Consider the following 15,412-nt stretch of genomic DNA (forward strand, 5'->3'; position numbering starts at 1 on the left):
TGAAAGCATTTTTCAGAGCAGATCCTTTTGTCATTTCCTTTTTTTTTTTTCTTTCTTTCATTCCCTGGAATAAAGTGCTGCTTTTAAGCCAGCAAATCTTTCAGCTGTAATTACCCTGGGCATTCAGAATTGAAAATTAAGAAACTGGGGGGGGGGGGGGGGGAGGTGTTTAAAACAAAGTGTGGGAAAATAACCATTCATAAAATATATTGAAGATTGTAGGTTTCAAAAATGCCCTCCCCAGACAGACCTTTCCCACCATAAAAGATTTCATTCAAGGAAGGAATTTGTAAAAAAATGTGAGCTTTTATTCTCACAGGTCCCACTGTGGGCCCCTGTGCTGTCCCCCACCTCCTGTGCCCAGCAAGTGCCACATCCTGGCAAAGCCTGGATTTTCCCTCTGCTTAACAACACTAAAACATTCAAATAGGAGGAGGAAAAGGCAAAATCAGTCTCAGAATCTCCCAATTACACCTTTGGCTTCCCCAAAGGGGCAGGTCAGTCCTGCAGAGCCCCACGCTCCTCTGCCTCCTGCACTTCCTGGAGACCTGTGGAAATCTATTACAGACCTTTGATCTCTTCCTACAAAAAGGATTTTCTGAGGACAGGAGATGGGATTAAGCAGAAAAAAATTTCCCAGGGCACTCTGTGGGTTTTTTTTTTTTTCTTCTCTGCTTTCTTTTAAACAGAAGAAGCCAACAGCAAAGATCTTCACAAGGCTTTGGGACTGTCAGCTCCTGAATGGAATCTTTACCATCAGTCAAATTTAGCATTTATCAGGAGCAAATACTCAGCATGTGGCACAAAAATCTTGTAAAATGGAACTGTTAAATATTTCGGGCAGATGACAAACAATATGTCATAATATTTGCAGAACTGCTTTTGCCATTCAATGCCTCATCTTTGTCAAGGTCCCAATTTTTGGAAGCATCAATGCAAGAGTGAGAAACAAGTTGACTGTCAGTGTTTGACTACACTGGGGATGGAAAACAGGATTTCATGTAGGTTTCTTAAGTCTAGTATATGCTACATGCCAGGTGGGTATTAACATTTATTAGCTGCATCTTAACAATGAATATTGGAGAAGAATTTAATTAATATGCAATAATTGGCATTTTAATTTAGCTTGGCAGGTCTGTGTGTGGCCAATGGGCTCTCCCAGTGCAGAGCACTAAGATTTGCAAAATCCAGTTTACCTGGGAAGACTTTTTTTTTTTTCCATAAAGAAGCAAGTTTGGTTTCCAACACCCTGTATCAAGATTACAGTGAATTTTCACAAATGAACCAGTTGGACCCAGTTTGCACTTGGATAAATGGGAAGAGCAGTCACCTGATGGTGGGAGCTCTGCTGGGGAGTGTGTGCAGGGGACACAGGGCCAGCCCTCAGTCTCCAGCACACACTAAAGAGAAATTCAGAGTATTTTATCACCCTACAGGCTTTGTGTGGTCTGTCCTGGCACCATTTGGGATTTATGTTTCAGTGTGGCCTCACCCCCTGCTCTGTACCCCAATGAACACCCCAGACCCCTCCACAGGGCAGTAAAACACCACAGAAAATACAGAAAATATAGAAAATTCACTTCCAGCTGCCCCACCTCAACCCTGCATTACACATCTGCAATAATTTGAACCTTTCTAACCCTCTTGTTTCCCCCATATATTACAGTGTCACACGTGCTCCCAGCCCAAAGCACTGCCATAAAAGTGACATTTGAGTGTGCCTGATTTACCCAGCCACCAGTGACCCCCAGGACACACCTGCTGAGCTTGGACTGTTTCAGTGAGGTTTTGGGGAGGGGGGTCCATAGCTCGGAGCAGGAGGGCAGGGGGGCACTGGTGGCACAGCCCAGTCCAGCTGCCCCTCCCTGGCAGTGGGGTGGCAGAGAGTGGAGGCTGGAAGTGACACCGTGGTTTAATTCTGGGCAGTTCACACACAAATCTGAACTGGTGAATAATCCCAGATATCTGGTGAGGTGTCCCATAGCAAGAACAAGTAGCCCAAAGCTGCCAGATCTCCCTTTTGCAGAGCAATAAGCCACTGGGAGCCTGTGGGAGCCTTTCCCAGAGGACAGTGATGGGACTGGGTGTCACTGGGACATCAGCCCCTAGGGGATGCAACTCCACAGTCACTTTGGGAGATTTGCATTTGGTCACTGCGGGAGATTTGCATTTCCTGTGAGCTGAATATTGGGTAAATTAAAAGTTTCGTGGCATTTTCCTTGCCTTTATCTTGATGGTAATCTGTCCCTCTGAGATTAAGATGCTGCTTTCTTTTTTTTTAATTAATTGAGCCTGCTTGGGGAAAGAAAAAAGAAAAAAAGCCCATTTTATTTTAATCATGTATTATGCAAATTAGAAATTTAAATATCATTAAGAAATCTGTTGCTAACTTAATTTATTTCTGCTGTAGCACCACGGAAGGCTTTTGATCTCAGATTAGCGCTTTGATCCTCTCCCTTGGTCGGGGTTACGCTCTTCCTCAGATGTCAAACGTGCAACACCACAACAGCTTGTTCAGAGCACGGCAGAGGAAACGCTGCCAATTAGGCCAAACGAGGAGGGTTTGCAATGAGGAGAAGTTTGTTTCCAGGAGGCACAGCCTGTTCTGCCGTGTGCTGGCCCGTGGGGATGAGCAGTGCCAGCGTCCAGCCGAGGATGCAACAGGTCATCCCCAGGAGCAGTGACAAACCTTTCCAGACCTTCCCTATCTGCTGTTCATTAAAAACACAACCTGCCATGTTCCATTAATTCCTCATTTAGTGTGAGTAAAGTGCTGATACATACATTTTAGCTCCAGTGGTTTTAATCAGTTAATTTAACCAGAAGCATTAATAATGTATTGCTTTGCCACTTGACTGCTCATCTGTTAAGCAGCTTATACATAGAAGAATGTCACCCCCTGTGACATGAAGTGCCTAATTCAGAGCAAATGAAATAGGATTTTGCATATTCAATACCAAAATAAGAAAAGAAGGAGACACCGTCTCCTGGGAATGGATCAACCTGCTGTGATGGGATTTCTGTCCTGGCAGGCGGGAAATCCCTCCTTGTGGGACACACTCCTACTTTGTGCATCTGATTTTCTGCTTGAATTCATTTCCTTGGCATTACTCAGCAAGTACCTGGCTCTGCCTCCTGCTGCACCATGTGGTGGAACCACAGGCACTGGGAATGTCTCTCTGTCCATCAGCTCCTCCACCAGCCACCGTGGGGTCCCAGGGACACCCCCAGGGTGACCAGTGTGGGGGGCTGTGGCAGGGAGGTGACAGCAGGACTGTTCCCACTCAGGTTTGGCTCCGTGATGCAGGGTCACAGCAGCTGGAATAGAAACGTTCCTGGTCACTTTTGAGGGTATTTGGGGACAGCGAGCTCCTGGGCATGGGGGATCTTCCACCCCGCTGTGCCTGTCTCTCCTCTGGGCTCACAGGGGATGCAAGCTCCATGTCCTGCCTCTTCCCAAGGATGTCAGGCAGCAAATCCAGTCAGGTGTGCTGGGGAACACCCAAACCCAAGCTCAGAGGGGCTGCGCTCAGCCCCTGCCTGGCTCCATTTCTCTGTAGGGCATCGTGGACACAGGAAAAGCTCCTGGGTGGGCAGGTGTGTCATGGGCTTCACCTGCCCCATGAAACCGGGGTCCTCAGCGAAAGCAGGTGGAAATGCCTTGGACCTGAGAGCCAGGGAAGCTGCCAGGGTGGGAGCAGCTCAGGCACAGGCTGGTGCCTTTTTAATTCGCACAAAAGAAACGCGCAGGGAGCGCAGGCAGCGTGTGAGCGTAAGCGATGCAGACACAGCGGCTCCGAGGTTAATCCTCTCCCCGCGTTCCAGGCAGATCCTGCTCCTGGGCTTTTAGCAATCAGCATCCAGAGCGAGGAGCTCCCGTGGGCAGGGCCAGCTCAGCCCCGAGCCCCCAAGCCCTGCGCTGGGGCTCTCTTGCGCCGTGCGTGTTGATGAAGCCTGAAATTGCTTTGGATCCGTGGCTGTGCTGCATCACATCAGGCAGCGGCACGCTGAAGTGACAGGGCCAGTGCGCGATCAGCAGCACTTGGAGGGGGTCAGGGACAGCCACTCGGATCCTGCCGCTCTGTCAAACCCAAGAACCCTCTGACAGACCGCGGGAATTATTTCCAGCTCCTTCCCAGAAGGTTTGTTTCCATCAGTTCGCCAGTTGCGCTGGCTGCCTTGGCGCGGAGCGGCTCCGCCGCAGGATGGACATCCCGGGATGCTGCCACACAGGGCTGGATGGGGCAGGGGCAGGGACAGGGACAGGGGCAGGGGCAGGGCAGGGACAGGGGCAGGGCAGGGGCATCCACTGCACCTCTCCGGCAGCGAGGGATTCCCGGGAGAAGCAAGGCTGGGAGCCCCCAGCGCTCCCGGCACTGCTCTCCTCACTCATCAGTTCACAGGGTGGGTTTGTTTCTGTTGGGGACCATCAAACAACATCAACACCAGACCTGGGGGCTCTGCTCCATGCCGGGCTGAGCACAGGACCAGCTCCTTGGAGCACACTCGTGGAGAATTTCACGGTAGCAGCTCCTCGGGGGAAGGTGCAAGGAGAGATTTCTTGTGAATAAATCTGTCGTTGCTTTCTCTTTTTGTTTTGCTGATAATTATTACCTTCTGGGTTTCCCTGCTCTCTCTGCAGCCTTATTATTGCACCTGAGACTGCCACGGTCCCCCAGGATGGGCAGGCTCTGGGAGTTGAAGCCCCATTCCCAGCCACAACCTCGTGATCCAGGGAACTTTCTTTCACTTCCCAGCAGTGTTATCTCATTTCTCTATACAATGCTGCTGTATAAACAGCAGCTCTCAGGGGACCTGGGCCACGACACAGAGATTTTCCCCACTGGATTTGTCAGCCAAACAGCAGTGTCAGGTTCTCCAAGCCTTCCCAGGGAGGCAGCTCTGTGAGGAAGACTCTCCACAGACTCTCCATTCTCTGCCTCAGGAACCTGTGGAGCAGCATCCTGCAGGAAAAGGCACTAAATTCTGTTTACCTGTCCTCATCGGCCCATTTGCTAATACTGTCCCCAAAACATTGATTTGTCCTCGGAAGAGGGCAAATCCCATGCCTCAGAAGGCAACAGCAAAAACATTTTATAACCTCAGAGAAAAAAAAAAAAAAAACCACAAAAAACACAGCTCTGGGCACGGAAGGGCTGAGAGGGAACAGGAGCTCCCGTGTCCCTGAGGAGCTCTGCTGGCTCCATCCTCAGTAAGAGCTATCTCAAACCAGGTATTTCTTCCCGGATGTCACATGGAAAGAGGCTGTCAGAGCTGTCTGAATGTGTGAACAACACTGTCAGCGGGGGAGAGAAAAGTGTTATCAGAAATAGTTGTTCTTCAAAGCTAAATAACTCCGTGATTTATAAGGAGTAGAAGATAAGAGATCACACCACACGCTGAGGGCTGCTGGAATTTTCTTTCTGAGAATGAAGCTGTTTGTTTCGGTAAAAAGCAAAAGAGGGGAGAAATGAAAACCTAAAATACTTTGACTTTCTTGACTTAGCTCTTAACAAAGCTAAAAATAACTGCACTGGCACTGAGCCCATGCAGCCATGTCCCAGGATCACTGGAGTAGTGGAGGAAGGTTCCCAGCCCATTGTCCAAGTGTTTTTCCAGCTCCATCCTGGGGCATTCCCAAGCTCTTCCAGCACCATTCCTGAGGACAGAAGAAAGCAGTGCTGTTCTGCTGGATGCAGACAGACCTGGGCCTGTTCTGATTGCCATCAATGGGATTTTAGGTGTTCTGTGGGATCCAGGTTTTACCCTGAAGAGAGGCCTAAGTTCTGCTACTCCAAGTGAAGCCCTCTGTGGTTTTCAGCCAAACTTCCCCTTGTGCCAGGCCAGGCTCCTTCTGCCTGCCCAGCCCCACTATTGCTCTTCTGGTCTAGACTCAAAGGGAGTTTCAGGCATTTTGAAAACTCCTCACCTTTGTAGCAATGTCGAGGTCATAAAATAAAATAACATAAAACAGTCAGACATGAGGTTGATTGTAATTAGTGTGTTTTCTCATACACTGGCTGACATTCTCCAGAGAGCAATTAGTCTGCTTTAAGAGTAAAAGACAACTGAATAATTATTTAACCTGCCTGGGATTGATTTTAAAATCCAAGAAGTCAGATATAATAATGGATGACTTCATAAAAAAATATGTAAAATTAGTGGTAAGGGTTGAAAGCCTTCATCAAGAGTTGATGTAAGGCATCTTCTACAAGGCTGATCCCAGTCCCAGATCCCACTGCACCAAAGGCCCCCCAAACATGGCATAAAAAGAAGGTCCTCAGGGGAAAATATCTATGCAAACAAAGTCAACCTGAAGTGATGAACTTCAGGGTGTGTTGAACAGCACGAGGTGCTGCAGAGGGGACTGCTCGGGCTCTATTGACTGGTCAAGGAGCAGCACACACAAATCAGGCAGCAAATCTTCCCACAAACCTCAGGAGGATGTCACAAAGCACGACAGACCTCGTCATGGCCATCTTTTACCTCTCTGCCAAGCCACGGGAGAGGAAGAAAGAAGGAATGAGAAGCTGAGACCCGCCCAGACAGGAAAGCAGCACAGAGCACCCAGTGATCTCCAAGACATTGGAACTGGCTTTCAAAACAGGGCACAGGTTTGGAGAGGGACAGCAACACCAAGGAAGCTTTAATTGTACTCTCTTGGGTGGGATTTCTCAGTGTGTTGTGGATAAAAGTGGAGACTGATTTGTTGTGGATTTTTCACACTCATTGACTCTCGTTTGTGAGTGAAGCCAGTGGAGGTTTCTGCCCCAGGCCCGTGTGGGATCACTTGCAGGGGAGCTGCCTACAATTGTCCAGCCCTCAGCAGCAGATTGCCCAGCCCTGTCCCTTCGTGTCCCCTGCTGAGGCTCCCGGGGGTCCCCTGGGGTCCCCCAGCCCAGCCATCACCCAGCTGATGTCACCTCCCTCGTGCTCTCAATGCCACGAGCTCAGCGTCCCCATTTGGCTCAAATGGAAGAACTTCAACAATTATTTTCATAATTAGCTGGCTTTGCAAATTAATGCCAGTTATGCTGTGTAATCATGATGAAGATTATGCATTAATCAGCTGTTTCAAGCCAGTTATTAGGCTCTTTAAATAATGATGGGAATGAACATCTCTGAAGGAGCGGCGGAGAGCCAAGAGGGATGTGAGGATCCAACGGGATGTGCTGTGAATCCTGCACCGGTCTGACATCAGGTGCTCCCAGTCTCCCCAGTTTCTAAGCAAAGACCAGGCTGGGGCGTGTGGTGGCTCCTCAGCGACTGTGGGAGATTCCCAATGTCCCAGAGTGTTCCTGGTGTGCTCCCAGCAATGGGAAATACATGGAATCACATCCCTGCTGCCTGCCAGCTCTCTCATTGCCTGACCCTGAACTCGAGGTGGCTGCACTGAAAATTCTTTCCAGTCAAAAAACCTATGATATCCAGTTGGATGTCTTGAATGGGAATTTATTTAGGATCAAACACCAATAATCCACATATCCAGCCCTTCTATATTCTCTTATATCAAGACATGCTCCAAGGCAACCCTGAAAGTGCTGGTCTTGGAGAAAGCCTAATGCCAGCTAGGACAAACAATGTAACATTAACCAATGACCACTGCAGGACCATGCTAGAAAACAAAAAAATCCCTGGCTAAACAGTCTGGACAGTGAAGATTTGAACAGAAAGATGGGGTGAATCTCACACTCACTTTAGTTTTGTTTATTGTGCCTGATGTGATATTGTAGATGAACTTTCTTCTGCCCTAAGAAACTTATATTGAGCTGCCAGCATATGCAAACTTTGATGTGGATGAATAATTTTCTTTGCACCAGTCAAAACGCAAATGTTTTGGCATAATCCAGTGAGAATGAAGCATGTGGACAATTCTGCTACACTCCTGCCTACGCTGCTCAGCATTCTGGATTGCAAACCTGCCCGTGAGTGACTGGCTGAAAATCACGTGAGACTGAAACTATGCTCCAGAATGAGCATTCAGCCTCTTTTTTCTTTATTCTTCTGCCTATTACCAAAATTAGCAATGAGTTCAATGTTCTTTTTCTAGCAGAGACATGCAGGGAACAGCTCAAACTTTTTTCATGTCTGTGAATGTAAATTAATTCCCACACTCACTTCACAACTGGGGACATGGATGCACAAAGACTGCAGAGGAAGAGGAGGAAAGGGACTTGTCACAATCAAGGGGAGAAAAAAGTCAGAGGCCTTTTGAAAATCCTTCTGCTTGCTTGCTGAGAACATCTCCAACCATCACTCCTGTGCTTCACCCAGGCCATGGCTCTGGTCACATTCCCAGGAGGACACAGAGCATGGCCATCAGCCAAGTTGTCAGCTTGGCTCTGGCCAAACTGGAACTCCTGGCTAACACCAAACTGCCACAAAATTATAGAAAATGTGCTCTGGCTGCTGGAGAATTCATGGCATTGCCTGAAAGCCAGGAGGGCTGCGCAGACATCTGTTGTCTACAACAAAATATTTGAGGACTATCTTAAATTGAAGAGGAAGATTTTCCTTCTGCTAATGAACCCCGAGACCATCTGTTACCAATTGTACTTGCTTATTTCGCTCATCCATTAATTATTTTGGTTTTCTTTTGAATAAGATAGAGCAAGGTTTGTGTCTTTCTGTGGTTCTGTGAGGGGTGCAGGGTGGCTCCTGCATCTCGGGGACAAGGACACATGAATGATTACATAAGCCATGCCTGCTCCAAGTCACTCCAATTAGAGTGGCTGTCAGTGGGAACTGAGGACAAGACTCACAGACACGGAGCCAAGGAACGCAGGGATGCTGTGACATGAGCTTGTTGCCCTTGGGGAGGTGTAATGGCATTAACAACTTTTGAACACAGGAAAGCTTCATCCGACATGTGCATTACTGAGCAGAGGAGCTGTAGGGTAGGCAAATCCAGAAGTCTCTGCTGGTCTGAATTAAAAACTTGGAGAACTAAACATGAGGAACAATAAAAAAGGAGAAGGGTACTGAAAATGGCACTGGAAATTGCCAGCAGCAGCACTGCCCTGCCTGTCTCCCATGTGGGGACCAGAAGGGGGTGATGAGGCAGGAGGATTTCAAGAGGAGGGCAGTGCCAGTTTTGTACCCAGTAACTCCTCAGAGCACAGACCTGCAGATGGGCAATAAGCCTGTCCACTTCCCTTGGTCTGGTCCTAAAGTTTTATGGGGAGCCATTTATCTGGCTCGTAAAAATATGCCAAGACTCTAAACCACCTCTTATTGCCCCACAAAGCTGCCACCCTGAACATTCTCATAGACCAGGGTATAAGAAAAACCCAAGTCTTCATGTCTTCATTTCAGTGCAGGACAGGTCCTCAAGCAAGCCCTGCTCCATCTGCAAACATTCCAGGAGTTTTCTCATCCTTGCTGCGTAAGTTTGTGAAAAAAAAAAAACGTGGCTCAAAGGTGGAATTTTTTTGTCTTGCAGGAGGAATTTTTGAGTATGCAGATGGCCCCAACACGCAGGTGATGAGTGCCGAGGAACAAGCCTTCCGATTCTCTGCCAACATCATTAACAGGAACAGAACTTTGCTGCCCAACACAACCCTAACCTATGACATCCAGAGGATACACTTCCACGACAGCTTTGAAGCAACTAAGAAAGGTAAGAGCAGAGCAAACTTCTGAGCAGCTTTGTGGACATTTATTCAGTGTAAGAAAGGTCTGGTTTCAAGACCAGCAGCTTGTTCTGTCCTGCTCTCACCAGTGATCTGGATGAGAACTCCTGCTGGAGCTGACCTTCCTGAGGCATTTTAATACAAGGGGAACAACTACCTTTTTTTCCCTCTGAAAACCTCACAAAAGTCCTTTCAGCGTTTGCTCTAATCCTGAGCTAAGGTCTGGAGGCCATGCCTGTGTTTGTGTCACTGCATCCCTGGCACTGTTCACATCCCTCACATGGATGTTCTGTTCTCTTAATAACAGTCACTTTTGATTACTGGATAACAGCAGCACACTTGAATTGCTGAGGGGAGGGACTGCACAGCAAAGGCTGCGAGCTGGTGACCTGTGGGCTCGTGGAGTTTGATTCTGGTTGGGGACAAAGGAAACCTGCTGATTGAGCTGGCAGCTATTGGAGGGACATCACCAGGAGGGAGATAAGTGCTCCCAGCCAGCCCAGTGACCCCCTGTCCCTTTTCAGGTGGTTTTGTGGTGGAGACTCCCTCAGAGGAGCTGGGGACTCCTCTGTGCCTCTACCCACCAGTGCAGACCCACCTCATCCTCTCTCTGTGCCTCATCACTGCTGTAATTACCCAACATCAGTGCTGGGTCTGGGCTGCCCCTTGCTTAGCCCCCCCAGGCTTTGCTGACATCCCTCCCTTCCCCCTCCAGCCTGTGACCAGCTCGCTCTGGGGGTCGTTGCAATATTTGGACCTTCCCAAGGCTCCTGTACCAACGCTGTCCAGTCCATCTGCAACGCCCTGGAGGTTCCCCACATCCAGCTCCGATGGAAGCATCACCCTTTGGATAACAAGGACACTTTCTATGTCAACCTGTATCCTGACTATGCTTCCCTGAGCCACGCCATCCTGGACCTTGTGCAGTATCTGAAATGGAGGTCAGCCACAGTGGTGTACGACGACAGCACAGGTGGGTAAAGGAGGGGCTCAGGGAAGGAATCCCGCGGATTTTCTGTCCTGGGTTTCTTTGGGAATTTTTCCAGTGAACCCTCCCGAGAGCCAAATGATGCCCTGTGCAGGGAGGGGTTCCCAGGAGTTCTGGACAGCACTGTGGGCAGCCCTGGGAGCTTTCTAAGCATTTCGTTCACAAAGCTCTCAGCAAGTGGGGCAGTGAGCTGGCAAAGGGTCATGGGGGGTTCATTGACATGGGGTGAACGTCTCAACCTGGCTCTTTTGGCACTCTGCAACAGAAAAGCCCCTGTCCACAGCTGCCATGGAGGGAGCAGCTCCCAGCTAAAACCAAAAGCAGTTCTGGAAAGTTTTTTGTTTTCTGGATAATTCTTTAACACAGAGCTGGCAAAGTTCTTCATGTAAGGAAAGCTGTTGATGGTTAAACAAAGCAAAGCGCTACACAGCTCTAGATACAGACACCCCAAAAAACAAAAGCCACATTGGATAGCCTGTCCAACCTAATTTCACTAAACCAAATGGTTTCTTTAGGGGAGGGCTGATGAGAACACAGTTTGACATTCCTGTTTTGCAAATGTGGGTCACAGTATGTTCCCTTCGTGGCATATTCTAATGTGTTTCTTCTATGCAAAGGGACACACTTCTCTCTCCCCCCTTGCAATAGGCATCTGCTGAAATTCTCCTTGCAACACCAGATTCCAATAATTCCTGCTCAGCTGCATCCACCATGGCTCTTTGCCTTGTGCAGGAAACAGAAATGAGTTCTGAGGGTAGCAGGAAGTTACGAGTTGTGATTAAGTAACTGTTACGATCTACACGACTCATAAATCCGAGCACATATTCATTTTTGCCTTTTGCTGCTGTGCGTGGTAAATATGCAGATTTTAATTTGTTGTGTAGCTGATTATCACATCCTGTCCTTTCTCAAGGGCACATCTGCTTAAGAAAAATGTTTGTGATCCCAGAGGTGTCTGAGGTTAGGACCAACCTGCTGTTCTCCCTTTCCTACCCAGTTCAGGGACCCCATCCAGCTCTACTGCCTGCAGTGGTGGCAGAGAACCACCAGGAAAAGCCATTCTGTCCATTCTGTTGACATGGGACACCTTGGTTTTGATACCCTTTAGCAATGGCCATTTGTGGGATGGATGGATGGAGGGATGGATGATGGATGGATGGATGGATGATGGATGATGGATGGATGGATGGATGATGGATGGATGATGGATGATGGATGGATGGATGGATGGATGGATGGATGATGGATGATGGATGGATGGATGGATGGATGGATGGATGGATGATGGATGGATGGATGGATGGATGATGGATGGATGATGGATGGATGATGGATGGATGATGGATGATGGATGGATGATGGATGATGGATGGATGATGGATGATGGATGGATGGATGGATGGGGGATGGATGATGGATGATGGATGATGGATGATGGATGGATGGATGATGGATGGATGATGGATGATGGATGATGGATGATGGATGATGGATGATGGATGATGGATGATGGATGATGGATGGATGGATGGATGATGGATGATGGATGATGGATGATGGATGATGGATGGATGGATGGATGGATGATGGATGATGGATGGATGGATGGATGGATGGATGATGGATGATGGATGGATGATGGATGATGGATGATGGATGGATGGATGATGGATGGATGATGGATGGATGATGGATGATGGATGATGGATGATGGATGGATGGATGATGGATGGATGATGGATGATGGATGGATGGATGATGGATGATGGATGATGGATGGATGGATGATGGATGGATGATGGATGGATGATGGATGATGGATGATGGATGGATGGATGGATGGATGGATGGATGGATGGATGATGGATGATGGATGATGGATGGATGGATGGATGGATGGATGATGGATGGATGGATGGATGGATGGATGATGGATGATGGATGATGGATGATGGATGATGGATGATGGATGGATGATGGATGATGGATGATGGATGGATGGATGGATGGATGGATGGATGATGGATGGATGGATGGATGATGGATGATGGATGATGGATGGATGATGGATGGATGATGGATGATGGATGGATGATGGATGGATGGATGGATGATGGATGATGGATGATGGATGATGGATGGATGGATGGATGGATGGATGGATGGATGATGGATGATGGATGATGGATGGATGGATGATGGATGGATGATGGATGATGGATGATGGATGATGGATGATGGATGGATGATGGATGATGGATGGATGATGGATGATGGATGATGGATGATGGATGGATGGATGGATGGATGGATGGATGATGGATGGATGATGGATGGATGATGGATGATGGATGGATGATGGATGATGGATGATGGATGATGGATGATGGATGGATGATGGATGGATGGATGATGGATGATGGATGGATGGATGGATGGATGATGGATGGATGGATGGATGGATGGATGGATGGATGATGGATGGATGATGGATGGATGGATGGATGGATGGATGGATGGATGGATGGATGGATGTCAGTCCTGATCTCATTGTGTGGCACCTGTAACGCTGTGGGTTTGTCTCTGTGTGACACCCAAAGGCCTCATCAGGCTGCAGGAGCTCATCATGGCCCCATCTCGCTACAACATCCGCCTGAAGATCCGCCAGCTCCCGCTGGACACGGACGACGCGCGGCCGCTGCTGAAGGAGATGAAGAGGGGCAGGGAATTCCGCATCATCTTCGACTGCAGCCACCTGATGGCAGCTCAGATCCTCAAGCAGGTGAGCAGGAAAGCAAAGTGGCTGCTGAGGAGCCCATGGGCGTAGGGTGGCCCTAATGAAAAGTGACCCCACCCTGGGGTGCAGCTTTGCCTTGGGCCACAATCCACAGCCCCTCTAAAAGCTGCAGCATGTCTACCCTTCAAGGACACTGCTGGATTTCTACAGACAATGGCATTGTCACTGACAAACTGGAAGTACCAAAAAAGTGGCTGTAGGTGAGAACAAACAAATGTTACAGGAGGAGAAGGGGCTGTGCCAAATGCAGAGCCCAGGCCCAGGCTGGTGCTGGACAATTCTGCATCTCTCCCTGCAGCTGCACAGCCCCAGCCTTCTTCCCTCTTTCCCCTTGCCCCTCCATCCACACTGGCTCTCCCAGCCAGGCCCAGCCAGGAGGGATGGCATCCTCTGTCCCTTCCCCAGCACTGTCTGCAGTTCTTGGACTTTAAGCCAGATGTCAGTGATTTTCCATTCATTTGGGCTCCCTCCTTTCTTCCTCCACAAATTCCTCCACTGGCATCCTTGCTGCTCACCCGAGCTCCTCCTCATTCCCGAGTGCCTTTGGGTTTCAGGGTCAATATGAGGAGAGGAAAAGGCTCTCACAGAGATGCTAAAAACCAGCCCTGGAAGTGTTGCTCCTATCAGCTCAGCACACCACCACCATCCAGATTAAATAAATCCCCGAAGGGATGAGAAAAGTGAGCACAAGGCAAGAGCCTTCCCCTGCAGCCTGCTTGATGCAAAATGAAGGGAAGTGCTCAGAGAACTTGGAAAGCCTGGGAGGGATGATTATGGGAAGCAATAGAAGGGGCTTATTGTCTCCTGGCAGTTATTTTCCCGTGCTGGTTGTGTTTGGTGCTGTTCACTTATTATGCAGTTTATTATAGTTTATTGTGCCATCTGCTCAGCTCATCACGGCTGGTGCAGAGTGAGGAAGATGGAGGAGAGGGGGGACCAGGGGAGACAAGTCTCTCTAAGTCCTTCTGGCTGGGTTGTCAGGGTTTTGTCAGGACCTGAAGCCATGGATTTCAGCTTAGCAATAAAAGACAGTGTATTTTTACTCAGGAAAATACTGAAGTATTTTCAGAGTCTGGGAAGTTGCACAAACCCAAACCAGAGCCTGACTGGTCTCTGGCCACTCTGGTGCATAACATCAGGCAGGTTTGGAGCAGAGCACCACAACCTGCAGGTCACCCGCATCTGCTGAAGGCTTAGGAACCTCATATTTTCCTCACTTTTCTACCTGTAGCAAGAAATGCATGTCTAGAGGTGCCACCTCCATTTGTGGAATAGCTCTTTTGCACTGAAAGTACTGGAGGAGGGGAGCCTGCTTCCCTTCACAACAGCAGAAGAACAATGCACAGAACAAATAATGGCCTGAAAAAAAAACAAAAAACAAACAGAGAGGAAGGCCCAGCATTCTGTTTATGCCAGAATCAGTAATATTCATATTTTATTGCTATTATATGTCTTTTGTAACATTTTGGTCGCTACACCAGTCAGCTCTGCAGACGTTTGGCTGGATGGAGTCCCTGGAGTCTCTTGGTCCTGCTGCCACCCCCGTGCAGCCTCATGGGTGACAACAAGGTTCTCACAAGACTTGTGCTAACATTTCCACTCCTTGACGCTGATTTTCATTGCACATCTTCAGAAAACACAGAAGGTTTGAGCACCTACAGCCTGTGCTGGCTGAGGCAGGTCTGGCTGAGCAGTGCACACACCATCATGCCAGTCAGGATCTTGCTCCCCAGACATTCAAGGTTCTGTGCTCCCACATCACTGATCATCTGGGCAGGTTCTTTAAACTGAAATAGTAAAAAAACCCCCATGGATTAGTAATCCATGAGTAACACCACGTGAGCCAGCACAACTGTACAGGTGAGACTGTCACCTACTGCTCCAGCCTGGCTCCCTTGGAGTGACCAGACATTATTCTGCCCTCTTGGAAAACAAATAATTGTAGGAACCTATCAGAGAGTGAGTCCTGCTTGTGAGGCTTTCCCATTCTACCCC

At 48.6% G+C, this 15,412-nt stretch overlaps 1 protein-coding gene across 1 annotated transcript in view; it reads left to right on the forward strand.

The window, feature by feature from the left end:
- The window catches only part of GRIK3 (glutamate ionotropic receptor kainate type subunit 3), a 107,730-nt gene that overhangs the window by 46,354 nt on the left and 45,964 nt on the right, over positions 1 to 15,412 (forward strand). Inside the window, exons 2-4 of the mRNA XM_088178528.1 lie at positions 9,443 to 9,619; positions 10,348 to 10,605; positions 13,221 to 13,402. Of these exons, the coding sequence (XP_088034654.1) occupies positions 9,443 to 9,619; positions 10,348 to 10,605; positions 13,221 to 13,402 (617 nt within the window). The remainder of the gene's footprint in view (positions 1 to 9,442; positions 9,620 to 10,347; positions 10,606 to 13,220; positions 13,403 to 15,412) is intronic.

Source organism: Sturnus vulgaris, chromosome 24, assembly GCF_052056855.1.
Source record: "Sturnus vulgaris isolate bStuVul1 chromosome 24, bStuVul1.hap1, whole genome shotgun sequence".
In the NCBI taxonomy this organism is placed as follows: domain Eukaryota; kingdom Metazoa; phylum Chordata; class Aves; order Passeriformes; family Sturnidae; genus Sturnus; species Sturnus vulgaris.